General features: G+C 36.9%; 1 protein-coding gene across 3 annotated transcripts in view; it reads right to left on the reverse strand.

Annotated features, from left to right (window-relative positions):
- Positions 1-272: 272 nt before the first annotated feature.
- efna5b (ephrin-A5b) overlaps positions 273-21,453 on the reverse strand; it is a 93,021-nt gene continuing 71,840 nt past the window's right edge. For 2 of the 3 annotated variants that reach the window (XM_053504400.1, XM_053504398.1), the window contains exons 3-6: positions 17,461-17,753; positions 6,576-6,641; positions 6,254-6,334; positions 273-3,360 (exon numbers count right to left, since the gene is read on the reverse strand). In XM_053504400.1, the coding sequence (XP_053360375.1) occupies positions 3,233-3,360; positions 6,254-6,334; positions 6,576-6,641; positions 17,461-17,753 (568 nt within the window). In that variant the 3' untranslated portion in view covers positions 273-3,232. The remainder of the gene's footprint in view (positions 3,361-6,253; positions 6,335-6,575; positions 6,642-17,460; positions 17,754-21,453) is intronic. The other variant, XM_053504401.1, reaches the window with a different exon arrangement.

Consider the following 21,453-nt stretch of genomic DNA (forward strand, 5'->3'; position numbering starts at 1 on the left):
TTTATTTTTAAATTTTAAAGTTTTTTTTTAGGGTGAACAAGTTTAAAGATTATAATAATAAATAATAAATAAGTAGACTGTACTTGTATGCTAACTCCAACTGCTTTAATAAAAAAAAAAAAATTCTGTCAAACTTTGTAACGTTCGAAAGGAACAACAATAAAATGATAAGCTTTAATACACATATTGTTCTGTTCTAACCAATTACACTGTCTTTAAATTATTTGTTGTTAAAAGTGCAAACACGCATTCAACAGAACAACAAGGCAATGTGTTTTTTCTTTAATTATTATTCATAGTTGCTCAGACACATGTATATACAAATACAGACCTTTTTTTATTATTATTTGTTTCAAAATTCTGTTCCTGTTTGTACAGTGGTGAAAGCTGATCAAACACAGCACCAAGAGATGTGAAAGAAAAATGAGAATCACAGAAAAGAAAATTAACAAAAACTAAAACAGGAGCACATGGGCCGTTTGATATACAGTATATGTACAAATGAGTTATCCCCGGAATATGAGAAAATTCTTTAAGGGTTGGATAAACAAAAAACTAAAATAATACCTAAAAATCAGAACAAAGTTGCCAATGATTGGATGGTACAAACATTGGTCTTGGCATTTAAAGGATTTAAGGACTACGGCAGGAAAGGCCACCTCATTGACAACCAAAAGTGGCTGCAGCTCACAAAAAGAGAAAAAAGGGCAAGCATCGCAGGTGTTGCGTTATTGTGTAATAATATGAATCCATTGTTTAAATAAATTATTTAATGAAGGACAGATTCTCCCTATAAGAAGAAAGCAAAAAAAGCAAACATAACTCTGCTGTATCCCTGTATGCTTCATGCCAGTCCATACCAGTGGTATATATAGTCCTCCTTTGTCCTGCTGGGTAGTGTGGCCAAATCTACTCATCTGTGCAATGCTCCTATTTCAATGGACAAAACTTTAAGTGAAACATTTGTTTTATGTCACTGACATACAAAAAAACAAAACGAGGGGAAAACAAGCAAAAACAACACTTTTTTTAAATGTGTTTTTCATTGTCAAGTACATGCGCATGCCACATAATGAAACTGACACGTTCGTCACGGAAAAAAAATGCTGAAAAAGAAATGCTCTTAGACGATGAAACCCTAAAACACTGAATCCAGTTACACACAATCTGCCACTGCTCTCTGACTAAATCTTCCAATTGATGGTGACGTTGGGAGGAGATCTGAAATACAGGCATGTGAAAGATGAAAGGCTCCAGATGCCGGTTGGTTTTCCTCCGCTGATCTGAGTTTGTTATGTATGCTCTTCAGAAATCTTTTTTCAATTTATTACTTTTTTTTTTTTAGAAAAAATTTAATCAAATGAATACCTCCATATCAAACACTATATACAACAACTCTCACATATCAATAATAATAATAATAATAATAGTAATAATAATAATAATAATAATAATTGTGACGGGAGATGCTTTCTGCTGTTGTTTAATGACATCTTGACTACTTTAGGATACACAGTATCCATGTAATTGCGCCTTAATTCCTGGTTTAAAGTGTGTATAAAGTATGATATGCATTATAATCAAGAGTATAAATAAAAGGTATACAAATACTATTCAATTAGAGTTTCAAAGGCTTCCATAGTTTTAGATTTGGATAATGAAATTAAGCACATGTGGTGGCATTTTTTTTCTCATCTATATTGGTTTAACACCCCGAGTGGTCTTTCCGCACAAACAGTTACAATTTTAACAGGAATGCACCTCCTCTCCAGCACCCCAGAAAGGAAATGTAAAGGGAAAAAACAGGCCTATTGAGCATTAAAAAGCAGAAACAATCACACCACACAGACCATTTCAAAAGTTCCAACCATTGTTTATTGTGCCAACTACCTAATTCCCCATGCCTTCACCACGACACCTTCTTAGTTTTAGTTTATGTTCTCACCCCAAGGCTAAAAAGTCCCAGTGACATCTGAGTCACCTTAGCACTGTCCATGCAATTAACCTTCTAGTTTCAATACCACAAATACAGACAGCATAGGCTCTGCATGCCAGCCAGCTCGAACCCTCATTAAAGGGTTTCTTAAAACTGGAAATAGTTAGTGGTGTAACTTGACACTCTCTGGTCTCACTCAAGCGTCAGCCTCCCTGGTACAGGCCTGGCGAAAGCACATTTCATATCTAAGGCTGCCATGCAAAGGCAAGGAGAAGGCTCAAAGAAATTTGGTGTCAAAGTTAATGTTAATGCTATAGAAGAATATGTGGGCACTTTCCACGGGTTAATGGGCATTTCAGTGCAGCTGAAAATAAAATGCTTCTTCAGTTTTAAATACATTTGACCTAGCTCTGGATCTTATTTGCAAAGCTGACTCTAAGAGATGCTAATATTTCCATCCAGAAAATTAGGGAGAAATAATGTCAACCATGTGCAGGCTCTTGAGGTGCTGTATATACAGAGCTGCACACTCACAGTCATCATGACCAGGAGTAATGATTTGTTAATGTTGCTATTCAATATCAATAGATAAAAGCCAACAGGAAAAATAGAGTTATTTATGCTGAAGTAGGTTTATCCTACAAAATACAAAAGCACGGTTGTACTGCTGTGGTCTACTAAGATAAGTCCCTTGTTCGCAGAGAATTGATGTTTTACCTCTCCCTCCTTTTTAATCCAACATCATGTCAAATAATAAACATACATAGCCATTTCCTCTTTGAGCACAATCGCCAGACTTCCAGACATCTGGTCATACACAGTTTTAGTCAAATTTAGATTTTGACAATCTGTTGATCCTTGCACATTTTATGGGGTACGAAAAAAAAAGTCGACAGGAGCAAACAAATAGACCTTCAATGTCTCATAAATCTGTACCAGGGAACACCCTTTATGTAGACATTTATACATGTTTATTTTAATTAGGAAAACACTTATAACCACAGTTTTTCAAACTTGGCTACTTGGGATGGATCCTGTGTGATGTTACAACTTGATTGAGGTCTCCGCTGATTTTACTAAAGGCCAGATTAGCTTTTCTCCCTCACACTACTAATCAATCTTTTCTTCTTGATAAAGGACCACTTAAATATTTGAATAAAGGGCCAAATGTAGTGCTCCTGGAGAGTCTCAGAAGAATCCTGTGGCCTGGAGCTCTTGCCAATACAAGCCTTGTGGCTGCTGGGGCAAGGAGCAGTAGGGGCTGCTGGGACTTGTCTGCAGGTAGGACATACAGGGCTATAAGGTGAGAAGTGCAGAAATGCAGAATAGCAGGAAAGCCATCAGTGGGATTGCGAGCAGGGGCCGATGCCCTGAATTAGATGTATCACTCCGAGACGGTTCGGCTGATTCGTGACTGGTGTCATCTGTAAATGAGATAAAGAAAAGTGCTTAGAGCTCCAGTGCAGAATAAACCCTACAGTACATTAAAATGCAAGAAAAACTGTTTAACGAAATAGTTCACAATTTCTTAAAATTAAGACATGTGGGATGTTCCTGTGTGGTAATTCATTGTGTTGTACTTTATGTACTGGCTACTTAGTTACACTAAACGTATATTGAGAACATAACTTACTGTAGCAATCTTCCTCTTGATTATTTATAGCAAGGGAGAAAACCTGTTATTTTGACATTTGCTATTTAACTTCCTAAATGTATATACAGTACCGTGTAAAAGTCTTAGGCACCATATATTATATGCTGTACCAATTTCGGTATATACAGTTATCATGTCTGCATAATTATGTACAAAATCATTTAAGTATTTCTATATATACTTTAAAAATGTATAAATAAATAACATTAAAGAAGAATGTATGCATGGCTGTGAAGAAAATAATATAGTACAAGACAGTTTTCAGATTGAAAATCTGAATCTAATGTACGCTCCTGGGATTTGCATAAAAATAGAAAGGAGCGAGTGAGTTACCAGAAAAACTCATATTCTCCAGCACACTCAATAAAACCTAACAGCTATTTCCTTAAAAACTAAAACTGCACAAATCAAACCCCTGATTTTAAGCAATGAGTTTTCACTCCAAATATTAAATGTTTATTTTATTACTCTTTATTGCCCTTACAGAAGTCTTTTTATGCAGAAATGTTTTCAAAAGCATCTTTTGCTTATGCCATATTTTTTTAAATGCACAAGACTTTTGAACTGTACTATAAGTAAAACAGCTGTTAGCTTTTTGTCACTTTTCTGCAAACTATTTAAAATAAGGCAAAAGCAATTGTCAATAGAGATGTCCCTTGTTAAAGCAGTTTATAGACAGATGTTTTTGTTAGTGGGTAAAGTGCGGGTTAATTTGTTTTATTTTTACTTTACATTTTGTATTAATTATTTTTAAATAAATATTTTTGGGTTGTGAAACGAATCATTGGAGTTTCCATTATTTCTTATGGAGAAAATTCACTTTCATATACAAGCACGCTTCTGGAATGAATTATGCTTGCTATCCAAGGTTTGACTCTATTCAGATTCCAGAAATTAACAACATTAGGATGCTATTACAAAGTGTTAGCAATTACAGATTTAATTCATAAGGTAGGAAAATAGTTAGCTTTTTGTTGCATTGTTTTAATTTAAGCCTATTCATTTTCCAATTCTTTAATTCTCAAATGTAACACGGGTCAATCATTGCAATTTTAAAATTATCCATAGCTCTTAAATAAGATTCAAGTCAGGAGATGCCCGAGTATTTTGGATTGTGCTTGGGTTCATTATAATGTCCATCTTTTACCGAGATTTTTGAAACTAACTTATATATTATTATATTCCAGTTCATCTCTCTATTCATGTATAACAATTATTCCAAAGGTTTGTTTACCGAGATTTTTGAAACTAACTTATATATTATTATATTCCAGTTCATCTCTCTATTCATGTATAACAATTATTCCAAAGGTTTGTCTAAATGCTTTTAGATGCACATCTTTCTACAATTTCTTACTTTTTTAGGCAAAAAATACCAGTTTGGAGCTGATTATAAGAGTTAATATTATTTTTTATATATTTTATACATGCATGATGTTCATCAGCTCAAAAGGATAGTAAAAAGAAAGAAAAAACTATGATGAAAGCCTGTGATGCTTCTATAAAGCAGAAAGACTTGAGGAGGAGCAGTGCTCCATAAGGGAATGTAAGAAGACAATAGCAACAGGTGTAGAACAAAAGGAGACAAATATGCTGGTGCAGATGGAGGGGTTCGCTGACTGGTTCACTTGAGAGATCATCAGACAGGCAGGCAGCTCCTCCACACACTCCCTAGGTACCTAGACTAATAAATCAATGGCTCCATGTTGACACAAACACAAAAAGGATGTGTGTATCGTTTGGGCAAATGTGCACTCTGAAACCCTGTTCAGCTTGTAAGTTATGCCAGTATCATCAATCACAGTGGCATTAATATCCTGACTTCAGTATATGACTGTTTATGTTTTACACATACTGAGTGCTAAGACTGGGTCTCTTAAATTTGTTGTACTACTGCAAAGGAAAAAGAAAAGAAAATGGCAATAGATGTGCATGGTTAATGGTACCACATGTCCTTGCGGTATTCACATTTACAAGAAAGCAAGAAGTGTCTAACATAGTTGAAATACTATCATTAAGAAGGTTTTTTATTCATTTTTCATAATGATAGTAAATTCCCTGAGGCTTCCATGAGATGCTGAAACATTTTCACTTTGAGGCATTAAATAATCAATAATCTTGTGCATGTACAGTATTATGTATTCACAGGTCAAATTTTTTTTTTGGTTTCTCAGCCTGGCTTAAAGCATGCATATTGTAAACAATAAAATGTAATATACAATATTACCGCCTGATGTCTGCTATGATGTTAATGGTGTCATGTAATCTACATAATAATTTGTAAAACACATTTGTTGGACTAATCTTAACGTACTTAGTAATTTCTAAGACTTTTGAAGATAATTACCCATTGGTTGTGTATAAAGATGGGATTGTAATATATATATATATATATATATATATATATATATATATATATATATATATATATATAAAATGTTATTTAAATAATTAAAATACACTAATTATTTATATAAAAATTGTTACAAACGTACATTGTTTATAACTAAGAAATACACCATCAAGTCAGCAACAGTGGCTCCGCATGCAGTGCAATGTAATTCATTTTGAAAAGGGACAGAGCAGAGCTGCAGTGACAAGGAAAAAGAAAAAAAAGGCAATCCAAGAGACAGAAAGAGAAAGACAGTCCAAGCCATACTGACCTCTTGGTTCTAATGAATTGTCTACTTTGTCATTAACGTCAAACACTCGATCGTGAACACCTATGATTTTCACGCAGCTGTCTAGAAAACAAGAGGTAAGAAAAATATTATAAGCCATACACATTTAAGCAACCCTAAGATGTATCTCACAGCCCACCACAGAAAAGCTTGTGAAAAGAAGCCCATAGAGATTAAAGGAACTGTCATTACATAAAAAGTATTGCTCTAGCTCGAAAAAGAAACAATGCTGTGAAAAATCAGGGAAAGCAGCTGTCAGAAATACAGAAAGTAAATAGTACATTATATAACTGAGGAGACTTACTTGCTGGTCTGACAAAAACTTTCAGCTTTAGACAACCTTTTTTTCCACTCTCTGTAACCATGGATGCTGCAACACAAAAACAAAAACAAACAAGATTTCACTTTATTTTAGTCCAGTTTTGTTAAATTCAGAGCAATGATCATGACACAAAAGTTTAAAAGTAGTTTTAAAGACCTGGCAACCTTCCCAGCATCATAAACATGCTTAAGTGTGCCAGTGGCCTGGTGGCTTAGTGGTTAGCACTGTCGCCTTGCACCTCCAGAGTTCGGGTTGGATTCCTGCCTCGGGGTCTGTGTGCATGGAGTTTGCGTGTTCTCCCTGTGCTTGGTGGGTTTCCTCTGGGTACTCCGGTTTCATCCCACAGTCCGAAGACATATAGTTTAGGCTAATTGGTGTTCCAAAATTGCCTGTAGTGTGTGAATGAGCGTGTGTACACTACCGTTCAAAAGTTTGGGGTCACTTGCAGATTTCTTTGTTTTTGTTTAGTGATTTATTTTCTACATTCTACAACAATACTGGGGATTTCAAAACTATAAAATAACACATATGGAATTAGGTAATTACGTAACAACAAGAAAAAAAAAAGGTAAGTTGTTATTTTAAGACACAGAGGTCAGCCTTTCTGTAATATTTATTGCAAGAACAGTATTGTCAAGTGCATTTGTAAAATCCGTCAAGCACCATAATGAAACTGGCTCTCATGAAGGCCATCCCAGGAGGGCAAAACCAAAACCTACCTCTGTCGCGGACGAGAAATTCATTTAGAGTTATCAGCCTGAAAAATGACCAATTAACAGCAACTTAGATTAGAGGCGTTATAAAGTCTTTACAGAGCAGAAGTAGCAGAAACATATAAATATCAACTGTTCAAAGGAGATTAATGCATTTTTTGGATGCCTTTAGCATTCCTTTACAATGTGGAAAGAAATAAAAATCAGGAACCATCACGGAGTTAGCAAGTGACGCCAAACTTTTGAACGGTAGTATATGTGTGTGTGCCCTGTCCAGGGTGTACCCTGCCTCGTGCCCTACAGTAAGTCTCATGGGATAGACTCCAGTCCACCCGCCACCCTGTATACAGGATAAAAGCGGTATAGAAGGTGAGTCAGAGTGAGTTTTGCCAGTGAGTAAGAATAAAAAAAAAACTTTCAGAAACTAGTCTTGGATTTTTTACTGTGCCCATGAACTATATAAATAATGAGCATTATAAAAATACATTCTGTGTATTCTTTTCCCTTTAGCTGGTTTCTTTTTCTTAACACAAAGTAATACAAAACTATTACTATTACCAGATATAAACAGCTAGAGGTTATGAAATAAACACTTGAGTTTCTGGTAAATTACCCTAAGGAGCAGTGGCTAGTAGAACTACTAATTCTGTTCATTATTACTACTTTTACATTCATGAAGCCTCTGGCTGCTGCTGAGTATGGCCCCATATGGTCTGTTTAGGATATTTGTGGTGACTCAGGACGTTTCCATTCAATGACAATGAAGTTGACCTTGGACTCTGATGCAGGCAGTGTTTCTGTGATGGCTTGTGACTAGAGTCACTAAATAGTTTAGGTGTGAAAAAAAATCTGGACCCGAACAGTGAAAGCCAGGAAGTGTACAGCAGACTTCATATCAACTTAAACACCTTTCCCATTTTACTGAACTTTCAGTCTTAATAGCACAAAGATATATCACAGACTGATTTGAATTCATACGATCTGATATCACACAAATGAGGACAGGTTCCCCATGGAGTCTCGTTTCTCTAAAGCTTTCTTTAGAGCAAAAAACTCATTATAATTATGATTTATATATACCTTATATTTTTTTATTATTTCCATTTTTTTTATTCTGTAAACCAGCTTTGTAACAATGACAACTGTTAAAAGTCACAAAGTTTGTTACAAATAAAATAAAAATATATAAAAATTACATTTAATGGAATTAAATATGTAATGCAAATGCTATGGACAAAAACTTTGAAAATAAATAGTAATAATAAATTCCTATATATAAACAGCAATAATAATAATAATAATAATAATGGGTTACCCTTTTACATTTAAAATATAAAGTTCCTCTTTTCATTGGGTTTAAAGCAGGTGAAATATGCACCGAGGTTTTCTAAAAATTTCTGGGCCTTATGAGCTAAAAGTCCACTCTAGTACGTGTAAAAATTGTAAAAACATACAAATTATGTATTGTCAATAAAAAGACAGCAAATAATCAAACTGAGAGAGCTCAAGCCCATTTACAACTAGTCCATGAAGACCACAATAATAAGCATGCAGTGGGAGCTTGGGGATGCGCGAGGTAAAAGCATGCTAATTACTGTGACCTTTTATTAAGTATTATGAATAGAACAGGCACAAGCCTGTTCTGACAACAGAGTCCAGAGGCTGACAACAGTTTGAAAAATTCAGATAATGTTCTCTGTTTGTATCCCTGTTTTCTCCTTTTGTTTTTCTCAATCTTTCTGTGGTTAAAAAAGTGAGATACGGAAAAAGACGGACTTTGAGCTTTATAGCCAGAGTGTATTTTAGATTGCAGGTTATGCTAGAAAACGCCCAGATAATACATGTATAATGCTCACAGCTTATATTGTGTGAATATGTGTGAGAGCGAGAGTGTGACAGAGTGAGATCCACACAAACACCAGGGAGAGAATTAGGAAGTCACAGCATTGACTTCTGGCCCTTATTTACCAAGCATTTTCTCTCATTGTCTGTCTTTTGTATCTTTTGTCTTTCGGTCAGAAGCTATACGGCCCTGTACCCACCCATTTGGAGGCCTGATCCATTCACTAAATGCCCTTATTGCTGGAGGTTACACCACAATTTCATCAACATTGTTCACAAAAACAGAGGAAAGCTTTCCCTTGTTGGACTTTACCACTAAAAAGCTGCATTGAGTGATGTAGCTTAGCAGCTGGTGTAAACTTTTTTTGCCTAATGTGCAGCCATAAATCAGGGCAGTTCATTAAAGAGTTTAAATCCTTCGAAATATATTCCATGGATGCTTTTTCCTGTACACTGTAATCAGAGTAAATAAAAACCAGGAGTTTGGACTAATAAAGACTGTGTTAACGAACAGAACTGCAGTTACTTGCACACTGCAATGATTAAAAAAAAAAAATAAATGATGTGTTTTGTATTTGTGTCCCGAATTTCTTCCTAATTTAGTCGTGTCCAATTCCTCCCCATCACTAGGGGGCTCCCACATTAGAGCTACTACTACCATTCAGCTGGAAGAGCCGAAGACTATGGTGTGTTTCCTCCGAACCACGTGGCGCCAGCCGACAGCATCTTTTCGAACTGCTCACAGACGCCCCTGATTGGCTGTAGAGCCGTGATTAATGTGGGAGCACAAGTACCTCTCATCCCTCCCCTCGGCCAATCAGCTCTCTCCAGACCTCCGGCTGTGAGAGGTAACAGCATCACCGGGAATCGAACTTGTGATCTCCGGATGACAAGGCGAGCACTTTACCACTGCGCCACTCGGAGGCCCAACACATTCTTTTTCATGAAAAAAGTATTTTCTTTTTATCAGTCAAAACTTGAAGTCTGTGGTTATATGAGTGAAGAAAATAGCTGAATAAAAATTCTGGCTCTTTACTGTTAAAATCGCTTGAATCACTTAAATAAAATTATTTAACATGTCAACGCATCCAAAGATTATTCCAGCAGACCACTTTGAGTGTTCTCCTAATAGACTGAAACAGAAAAACTTCACTTTCAGCAGAAACGGTTTGGCTGATTTTGTGGTTTACCCTGAATCAAGCAGAAACCCTGGTCATCTCTGACTGCTTATGTAACTCCAAGACTTCACAGCTTTTTCTCACGACCTACTGTAGAGCGTTTTAGTTTCTATTTGTTCCATTGCACAACTAGTTTCATGAATGCTAATAATAAAATGTTGTAGAAAGGCTTGAAAAACTTTTTTGAAATGTTGCGAGAGCTGCTAAAATGCTTGATTTCATTTCTTATAGATCGGCTCTGTGGCTGGAGCATTTTGAATAACTCTAACTGTTACTGTATCTTAATGAAAGTCAGTTCTAATTGGCGTATTGAAATGTCAAAAGCACTAGTAAACCCAGCAGTACAAACATGTCTAATTTTAACAGGCTATTTTCTGCAAACAGTTCTGTGGAGAGAACGTGATGTGTTCAGCTGCTGGATTTAGTCGATGTGTAATGCTGAGGTCTATCCACTACCTTCTGTGCTGTCTGTGAAAGCTCTCTTCTTGTGTTCATGCTAAGCCTATGGATTTGAAAACTTCCTGACATGTATGTTTTTATCTGCTGTAGCTCTGACAGTGTGTGTGTGCGTGTGTGTGTGTGTGTGTGTGTGTGTGTGTGGGCATGTGCGTGCTACAGTATACAAATTGCAGTTCTGGAGTAAAATAGGCTTAGAGAACTGGCAAGGGAACAAACCTCTTCAACGATAGCCTTTGAATTTGTTGGCAATTTTCTGTAACCATTTACGATCTTTTCAGTGAATGCTGGCATTTGGCTCCTCTTTTCAAACCTTTGCCCATGCTGTTTCGCCATGGCCCACCCAGTGTTCAATTTCTAGCCTTACAACTGTCAGAAAATGAGATGTCTTCTAAGCATCATCTAAAATATTGCACAATAAATCTATTTTAAATGTACCTTTTTATATGCAATTATTACAGTCACTTCAGGCTGGCAATGTCATGTGGTCATGTGATGTGGTCATGTGATGTGGTCATGTGATGTGGTCATGCTCATGCAAAGGTATCCTTTCTACGGTCATCAAGACACTTGTGGTGTTTAAAGGTGTCCAAATGTGTGTTAAGAGAACAAATGTAAAAGCGCCTAATACGGGTGGACGAGTAAATCTGAGTGAGCTATCCGCTACATGGCGGGAAAATGATTGTACTAAAATTGTCATGTAATTTAGTTTTTAAAGTCTGTTTTTGATAAAGCTGCAGCTACTTTCTCTTGTTTCTATGCTGTCTGCACGTCAAAACTGTGTGGGCTGACACACACGCGCACACACAATAAAGCGGTTTGCTCTACAGGGAGTTAACTTGTCTGCTGCTAGCTAGCGTTAGCCTTAGGCTAACTAAATAGCTAGCTCAGTGTTGCCTAGCAACTCTTTATTTTGTGTGTACGAATATTCCACCAGGCTCCACCCCCTAGCTTCAGTCTGGTTGCTGTAATTTTGGACCCTGGTCTAAATTCAATTTAATTAAATTTTATTTGTATAGCGCTTTTAGCAATTTTCATTGCCGAAAAGCAGCTTTACACAGTCAAAATAATTATTTAAGTTTGTATGGAATGTGAATTTGTATGAATCAAAATGGTCAGTTTGTCCCTGGTGAGCAAGCCGAGGGCGACAGTGGCAAGGAAAAACTCCCTGAGATGGTAATAGGAAGAAACCTTGAGAGGAACCAGACTCAACAGGGAACCCATCCTCATTTGGGTGAAACAGAAAGCAGTAAATGATCTGCATTTATACAGTGTGTAGGGTGGGAGGCAGTTCAGCTATAATAGCTGATGTTAATTGATGTTAATATGGAGTTCAGGTAGTTATTGAAGACCCAGGTAGACTTGTAAGAAGTTCTAGTCCTGAACTATCGTCAAGTCCCCAGAGAAACAGTTGCCAACACCAGTCAAGGTCAGAACCAAATGACGGTTCACCGCCTTTAAACTGTGTTTAACAAGAGATATAGCTTGACCGATCGTGTCCATTTAAAATACAGGTCTATGGATGGATGTCAACTCTACTTATCTTCTTCTAACATGTACACACAATGTGACTTACAAGTCCAATCCAAGTGTCCTGCTAAGGGGGTTGAAATTTAAGAGCTTTGCATAAGTATCCAATAGTGGTTTTCTGGCAGTGCTGAGATTTGAACTCACATTCATCCTGTCACTTGCACTAAATTTCGTTCTTGGCACTTGGCAATCTGACCAAAGCTTGATATTAAACTCAGCAGTTTCTACATGATGCTCCAGTACCATTTAGCCTTCCTCAAAATGATTTGAAATGAAAATAAATGCGAACGCAGGGAGAAATAACATTCTGTCTAGATTTTAGCTTTAGATATACAGCAAAGAGACCAGTGGATAGTAAAAGAATGCACATCAAAACTTGTGGGAAAAGAGAGTAAGCAATACAGAAAAGAATTTACTTTTGAATATCATCATTTCCAGAAAGCGAGAACATGTGGCCTCTTATGCCCTATTGCTTTATATTATTTCATTTAGAAGCAATTCTTTAAAAAAAAAATGCACATCATCTAAAAGTTTTAAAGTCTACATTGCGTTCTACCTACACATATTCTCTGTTCAGATAACTGTTACAGCACTGTGTTGAGTCGAACCCTTATTAAGGACCTTAATCCCATACACAACACTAATGAAGAAATGAACCTTTGTGCATTTAATTAAATTAATGTCATGTTAAAAAAATTTTACAGCTTTTTTTGTTGCACATGGACAATATTTTGTGTGCAGACAGGTATTCATTTTTATAACCTTTGCAGTAAAACTTTGTTTTAATTGCTTCTTAAGTAACTTCATTTCAGTTAATGAAATTAATCGGAAATGTGTGCAATTACATGAGTCAGGAATATTATGTCTAGACTCAGTGACATGGCCTGGGAGCACATGGGATTAATCCGAGTTATTTTACATTATGAGGAGGAAGTCTATTTTCTTATGAGGTTACTCACTCTCAGTCATTCTCTATTCTGCTTATCCTCACAGGGTTGTGGGATGTTTGAAGTCTACCCCAGGAGACTCAGGGCACTAAGCAGGGTATACCCTGGATGAGGTGCCAATTCATTGCAAGGCATAAGCACACACACACACACACACACACACATATACACAATTTAAAATCTTGCAATTATCTTTGGACTATGGGAGGAAACTGTAGCACCCAAAAAAAAAAAAAACAGTGCACAGTGAGAACATGCAAACTCCACGAAGATCAAAAAGCAAAGCAACAGTGCTAAACACTACAGTACATGTATAAGAGGTCGTATTAGGGTAAATATCTAACAGATTTGTTTAAACCTTGATCAATACAAAAATGGAGAAAGGCCAAAAACAGGCAATTTTTTTAAATGTCTTTTGTTTGAATGTGCACACCAGAGACCCATCTACAGTATATGTCTACAAATGACTAAAAAGTCTATTTTGCATAACAGGTCCCCTCAAAATGTAATGCTGAAATGATGTTAAATGTTTCTTATTTATATTGTACTGTATGTATTATTTAATAAACCTCGAAGTAACATCACTGTCTACACATGCTGAAATAACCAACAAAGCATTTTGTTAAATCCCCACACCAGTGTATAATAATGAGACTGAAGTCAAACCGATCGAAACAAAATTGCCCAAAGAAAGCATGAACATGAAGTTTTATGCTGTTCAATGTGACATATTTATGCAAAACAAAGAGATCAAAGGATGTCATGCAACCAAACGTAAGGCTAAGAGTGGAAAAAAAAAACTTAAAGAAAAGCTTCCATTCATAGAAATGATCAGTCTACACGCTGTTTGTACTGTTTGATCAGTCCAAGTGTTTGTCTGAACATGGGCAATAATTTCAACCTCCATTTCTCCCTCTTTCTGTAAAAAATAAAAGTAAATACCTTAATGTTTCTGGTCAGGTTTAACGGATGCACATGTTCTTTTACTGGAGTTCTGTGTTGCCAGGCCAACTCTGACACAAATATTATCAATCAAATATTGAGACCTTCACCAGCACAGAGGACAGTGTACACATTTTCCATTCTATTCACACCACAAAAATTTGATTCATAATTTTTTTTAAGTCCCTCCTAGGAGCTCCTCTAATATTGGATTTACAGACTTTCTGAGATTAAAATCTATCCTCAGATTCACAATATTAGAAAAAGATGCTGCCTCAAGCTTTTCAAAGTGGGGGGTTTACATGAGCCGTCAACATGCGCCGGCCTTTGCCCCAAAGGCTCCCGCCCAGACTTCTCATCCGTTATAAACACACACATACACACACACACACACACACACACACACACGCACACGCACACATATATGACTCTCTTAAATTGCTTGCAGATGTGTGCAACATTAAATAGCTTCCTGTGTTGTCCTCCAGGCTGTAAAGTTAGCATGTGTAGCCTTGCTTTTCAAGTCTGTACAGAACGGAGAAGCAGCAGTTTCAAAAAAAAAAAAAGGTAGAAGAAAAGTAAATGCTGTTTGTCCCAGATAAAAAAAAATATCACTTTGAGTTCAGCATCCTGATAGACAATTTACCTTCTCCAGACCCAGAGTCATGGCCAACACACACAAAAAAGAAGAATTATAGCCTCAATTTGATTCCAGCCCTGGCTCTGCTTTTCTTGATCAACCTGCTTGTGCTTCTCAAGGAGAAGACGGTGCAAGTCTGTCTTCTCTCCCTAAATCAAAAAGCCTACAAATCACGCTCAATCCCGCTGAACCTGGTTAGAGTGCAAAAAAATGAGCCATTTTCCATCTGGAAAGCCACAATTTGACATTTTCGGACTGAGCTCTAATTAAGCCGGTAATATCCGCAGCAGTTTGTCATCATACTAACCCATGAGACTTTTCCTAATAAAAATTTACAAGCATCAAAGGGACAATTATTTATGCCTTATAATTTGTACATTTACACACATTTAAAAATTTTAAATCCAGGTCAAAAATTTCTGAAGAATTCATAGAGGCAGATGCATTTATTGCTGTTTCAGCACTCCAGCCCAAACTCATAGACACAACAAGCAAGCAAACATGCAACTTTCTGAACTTCACATTTTGACTTACAAATTGGCCAAATCACTAGAGTGTGAAATGACACAAAAGAGGAATTTGCTTCCAGTCGCAACCTATGTTCATCTATGTGAGCTTTAACCTGCATTTATGGAATATGCGGAATTATGATTTAATATGAAGCTACTGTAAATAGCTGACATTAGCCTTTTGCCTGAAGTTTTTTTTTTCCGAATGGATATTACTTGCCTTGCATCTGAAATGTAAAACAAACAAACAAACAAAAACCCCAGTAATTTCTTTACCATGGGTCACGGTAGACTTGGGGTGAGTCCAGAAGAACAGATGATATAACCCATTGATTCACCCTGGCTTTAACACCAGTCCATTGCAGGATGCCATAAACCCACTTATTCATACAGTCCTTCCAGCAAGGGCACTTTAATGTAGCCTACTGTTTATGCTTAAGGATTGGTGGAAACCAGAGAACACAAGCCATGCTTCCCTGATTTAATGATATTCGGTCCCTTAAATAAATAAAAAAAGGTCCTAAGAATGAGACTTTAATGAAATCTTTATTTATAGATTATGCCTGGGTACAGTTTAGTCTTTCATCTTTCCTCAGATTTAACAATCCAAGATGCCTAATCAAATCCACCATGAATAGCAGCATAATCAATTATCTGAAAAATCTGATTATGAAATTACTGTAAAATGCAACGAAGACGATCACAATGGCAGTGTTTACTCATCTTCAGTTTAACATGGTCAGGGTGGTGAATTATATTTCAGTTTAACATGGTCAGGGTGGCCTACAGTACCATGTAAACACTGGAATTAAAAAGGAGAATACTTGGATGGCATGGCAGTCCACTGCAGGACACCAAGCATGCTTCCAATATCTACACACTCAATGACGTCTAGGGGTCATTTAGAGAAGCCAATACACCTTCCCTGAGGAAAAACACATGGACATGGGAAGCACAAATGTGAAGCATGACAAATCTGGGGAAACGATTTCTTCTAAGAAATGTTCTAAAGAATAATGTTTAGATTTAAAATTTTATTTATAACAATAATAAACTACTAGGACAACTCCTACTACTACTACTAATAATAAATTCAAGGTCAAACTCAAGGTCACTAAACAGAGCACTTCAGCAAATCAGTCATTTCTAAACATTTAGGTTAAAGACAACTTACTGCATGTAATCAACAAAAGTGAGACTATAAAGCATAAAGTCCTTAGGCAAAAGGAGCAGACACAAACAGACAGGTGAATCAATCAATGAAAGCAAATATCTTTCACAGATGTTTAAACTGTAGTGAAAAGCGGTTTGTAGAAGAAGGATGAGCTTGACAAGCTTTATGCCTTCACCAGCCAAGTATGTAATATATACTGAGCATAATGACATCTCAGGACACAAGAGCAGAAGCACGTCTTAAAGCAGATCTTATGTGGAAAACCTAATTAGGCTTAGCCTGATTAGTGCTTATCTCACCATTGAAGGACATGTGTTCTTCAGTCAGAAGCTCTTTTTTTTTTTGTCCTAATTTATATCCATGTTGCCTCTGGAGGAGCCTATCGTCCAGACACGCACAGCATTTCTTTGTTTATACAGTAATTGTGTGGATGAATCTGTCTGGCATGACTGTTGATGACTTATTATTGAAGCATCACCAGAACAGACTATAAGATACTAACCCAAATGATGGACACAAACGTAGAGGAAGTCGCTGCTTTGAGACAATGACCATTGTTAAAAGCGCTATATAAATAAAATTGAATTGAGGAAGTGTCACTCTTTATAATTATAATTATAATAATAACAACACATCTGTCATTGAACCTACAATACTGGGCTTGTTACACCTACAGCGTATTCAACAAGTTTATACCGTATATCATATCAAGATATTTCATTAATATGTGACCCTTCTTAACTTTTAAAAATGTCTGACTGTGCCAATCTTCTCCAGATGCCAATTATTCCATATGCATATACTTATATTTCATGCAAGCAAATGAGAAAGATTATTTATTTGAAGTCAGACTTACACATACACTATACTTGGGCTAAATAGTACAAAACAGTCACTGTACGTAGAGATCAGTCTCAGTGATGCCAGTGTACTTACATATATAATAATACTCCCGGCCTGGTCGGAACTCGAACCCCAGGGAGAAGGGTGTGAAGAGCTGGAACTTCTCAGAGAACTTGAGCGGCCCATTGGGTGAGTGTGGCCTATTGCACTCCCAACGCTTGAAGCCCTTGGCTGTGTCATCACAGGTGCTGTAGCCATCGTAGTTTACCATGTAGAGCACATAGCGCTCTGTCCTCTCTTCAGGCACTGAGTCCTCGTAGTGTGGGCAGTAGACATCCAGGTAGTCGTTTATGCAGACATCAATGTGGTAGTCTCCACGATGAAACCTGCATGATAGAGAAAAATGAAAACAAGCTGTAAAAATGTGGACTCGACTATTTTCTGTGGAGTGCTGCAGTATGTGACTGCTGTTCAGGAAGTGAATGCCAATCAATAGGTTTCGCACTGAAGTGCTTTTCGTTATCGCTTTGAGAGAGGGTGTGAGGAACCTGAGAAATATAAATGGTCCATATTCTATGGCTTACAGTAGTCACTAACACGATTGATGATCTCTGAAGTTACAGTATACTGTACTAAAGGTATAGTAATCAGGATGTTGGATCTATAAAGTTCTTCATGGAAACTATGCAAAAGAGTTTCAAATGTTGAGTGTTGAAAGCCTTTAGAGAGCAACTTGAAACTAGGATGATGTGTTACAAAAAATACAGTAATTTTACTGGCTTTATAAATCAAATGAAAAGCATTAATACTACACTTCAACTCATTAACATTATCGAGGCTACGAAAGGGATTATATAAAGTGATCACTTCACTTGTTTGATTCTTCAATCATTCTGCTGGATAAACACAGTTCATTTGAGGTTTTCTGCTCTTTTCTCCACATGATCTTTTTTTAATAACCTTGACCTCAAAACATCTGCTACAAGCAGGACCTTTTTTTTTTTAAAGCAAGAAACAGCAGGTCAAAGCATTAACTGAGGATCAGCTTTGTCTAGTTAAATTGATCGCCTGACAGGAGCTTGCAGGAACTTTTAATTGAGGCCTTCCACCTTAGCCAATGACCCAGTGGTGCATGTAAGTTCTCCAGTCTGTTTGGCCTCACATCAAACAACAGAAAGATGAAAAGAATGTCTTTGTATTATGGAAAAGAAAGTGGTCACAATATGGACCATATATTATACTGAAATGGGCAAAACATAAAATACAGCTAAAATATTTTATAATAATAATAATAATAATAATAATAATAATTATTATTATTATTATTATAACACTGTTAGAAATAATTGATTTAAAAACGGAGGAAACAGACAGAATACACAGCTATGTCCAGGGAAAAGAGACCAGTTTGTGTGCCCAATGTTGCACAATGTACATAAATGTCATTTGAAATATATAAATGCGAGCTTATAGTTAATGTTTAAACTTGCCCTGCTATTAATGCTAGAGTTAAAGCAGCTTCCCCTCACTACAGAAACTGAGATGATTACATTGGATGGAGAATGGCTGCAGTAAACCTAGTGAGCTCAGTACATGATTTGATGCGAGCGCTATGAATGACAGCATTGTTTCTCCTCCAGTCTCTTTGGGACGAGGAGTTGAGGATGTTTTGTACAATGTGAGCACATTTTACATAATAAACAGCGACAGAGGCAAACTTCAGCACTCCGTCCTCAGTGCATTTCTAATAACCAGTAAGAGGAGTCACAGCATGTTGCTAAGATACAGCACTCTCCATTTGACAATGGACTTAATGTCATTTCCAATCAAACACAGGAAATGGGTCTACAGTTTAAGTTATTACTATTTTAACCTGTTTGTTCGGAAAAAAGACACCAACGTAAATGAATTAGAATAGAAATATCTATGCAATATCTCTACAGTATAGCACAATGACAAGGTTTATTTTTTAGGTGGTTTAAGAAAGAAAATCAATTTATGGTGATTTATGAATTGATTTTAATATTACTTCTTTTTGCTTCTCATTTGGGTTGAATTTCATGAGAATGACTATATATCTAATTACAAAAACATCTAGATATTTTCTCCTGTCTGAGAACGTGCACAGAGAGCAGTATTTAACACCACATCAGCAACACATTACTAACATGTGTTATAATTTTTTTATGCTCCTATTTGCTATGAAAATCTAGTAAGCTAATGAAGAATTTGCACAAAGAGACACAACGTTTGCAGAGGTCAAGGCTGCCTGCAACATTCACTGAATACTGATAGCAATCTGGCTTTTTGCAAGAAATATAATACGGTATGCCTTTCCATGATTATCCTTTAACACATTTCAATATGGCATTCTAAAATAAACTGCACATATATGGATAATGGATTTAACTCCCCAAAAATTAGCTTACCACTGGATAATTACTGCAGTGATTAATATGTTTCAGCTGGCAACAAGTGCCTGATGCAATGAGGAGCTTTTCATTTCATAAACAACCATGTCAGAAGACACATCCTGTGGTCAGAGCAAAGATTTTTCAGAAAGGTCAAATTACTGCATAAGAAAACAACTTAGGAGATTACTGAAACTACTAAAATCTGGAGGGACAGTGGCTCGAGGAAGAAATGGTGTTCGGAAAAACATCCTGAATGAACGTAATGAAAATAATACAAAAAATAATAAAAAACACACGGAGCTAGAGTACGTTTCATAGCTCTCATAGAGCACTTCCACACACACAAAACAAAGAGAACTCAAGGGATTGGGACGAAACAGCTGTGCAGTCTAAAGAAAACCACTTATCAGTGAGGCTAATCGGACAAAAGGCTGCGATTTGCTAGAGAGCATAAACTGAACTGTAGAGCATTGGAAGAAAAGTGTGTCTTTTGATGAGTCCAGATTTATGCATCTAGGTTCAGCAATGCCTTGCGCCCCAACAGATGAGGTCAACCTAAATATACTAAATAAAGAGGGTTTTCTTCTCTGATGCCACTGGTACAGTATATTCCACGTTGGCAGGAGTCATCTGGCTCAAATTGTGAAAGAGTGAGTCAGGGAGCATGAGACATCCTTTTCACTCATAGATTGGTTACCACAGACTCCGGACCTTAACCCCGCTGAGAACCTTTGGGACAGGCTGGAGAAGACGCAGCGGTCCGACTCTCCCATCATTAATACGAGATCTTGCAGAGAAATTAATGTTAACCCTAGATAGTAATTAATGTTGTGACATTGCATAAGCTTACAATATTATGCCACGGTCGTAATCCAATCAAAAGGCGGTCCAATGAAATATTAGTGTGTGTGTGACTTTTGACGCAGTGTATTTACTGATGCTATGAATCAGATAAAGCTGCCTTGAAAAATTGGCAGCATAGTTATTGCTCCTAAATAGGAGTTTATTGGCCTTTGTCATTTTTTAAAAACAAGCTTCGAACCAGCTGCAGGAGCGGTTGCTGACAATTAGTAATAAGAAGAGTGTAATTAAAAACTCTGGAGAAGGAAAGAAAGCTAATTGTCAGATGATGCTATTAACTTGGCTTTGTTATTCTACAGCTGTTTGGGGCAAAGCTTGAAGTCAAAACACAGCATACTCTGTAATCAGAGAGAGAGACTTGAGCAAGTTTAGGACATTTATTAAGAGCTTATTATAACCCCTGTAGAGCTGAAGACACTGTAAACCTGTTATTTTTTATTTCTGTCGCTCTGCCTATTTTTCTCTCTCCCTCTGTCTCTGTCGCAGAACCGTGAGCTTGTTGGATGGGTGAGAGGGGCGGCCAACCACACTGGGACTTGATTGACCCATTTCCATTACAATTACACAGCCCAGTGAGATTGCTGCTCTCTCTAAATGAAGTCCCATCAGCCACCAAAATGACACTTGGCCCTGGCCAGCCTGTAGGAACGAGTGTGAGAAGAGACATGAAGGGAAGGCGTAAAGCAGAGAGCAGGAGAGAGATTCTTTAGGATGAAAGATAGAGGTCTGATTGACTATAATCCCTTACTCTAAAAGAGTGGACTCTCTTCTGCTGGCAAAAATGTGCCTGAACCACCCACACAAAAATGTT

Source organism: Clarias gariepinus, chromosome 9 (assembly GCF_024256425.1).
Source record: "Clarias gariepinus isolate MV-2021 ecotype Netherlands chromosome 9, CGAR_prim_01v2, whole genome shotgun sequence".
Taxonomy (NCBI): domain Eukaryota; kingdom Metazoa; phylum Chordata; class Actinopteri; order Siluriformes; family Clariidae; genus Clarias; species Clarias gariepinus.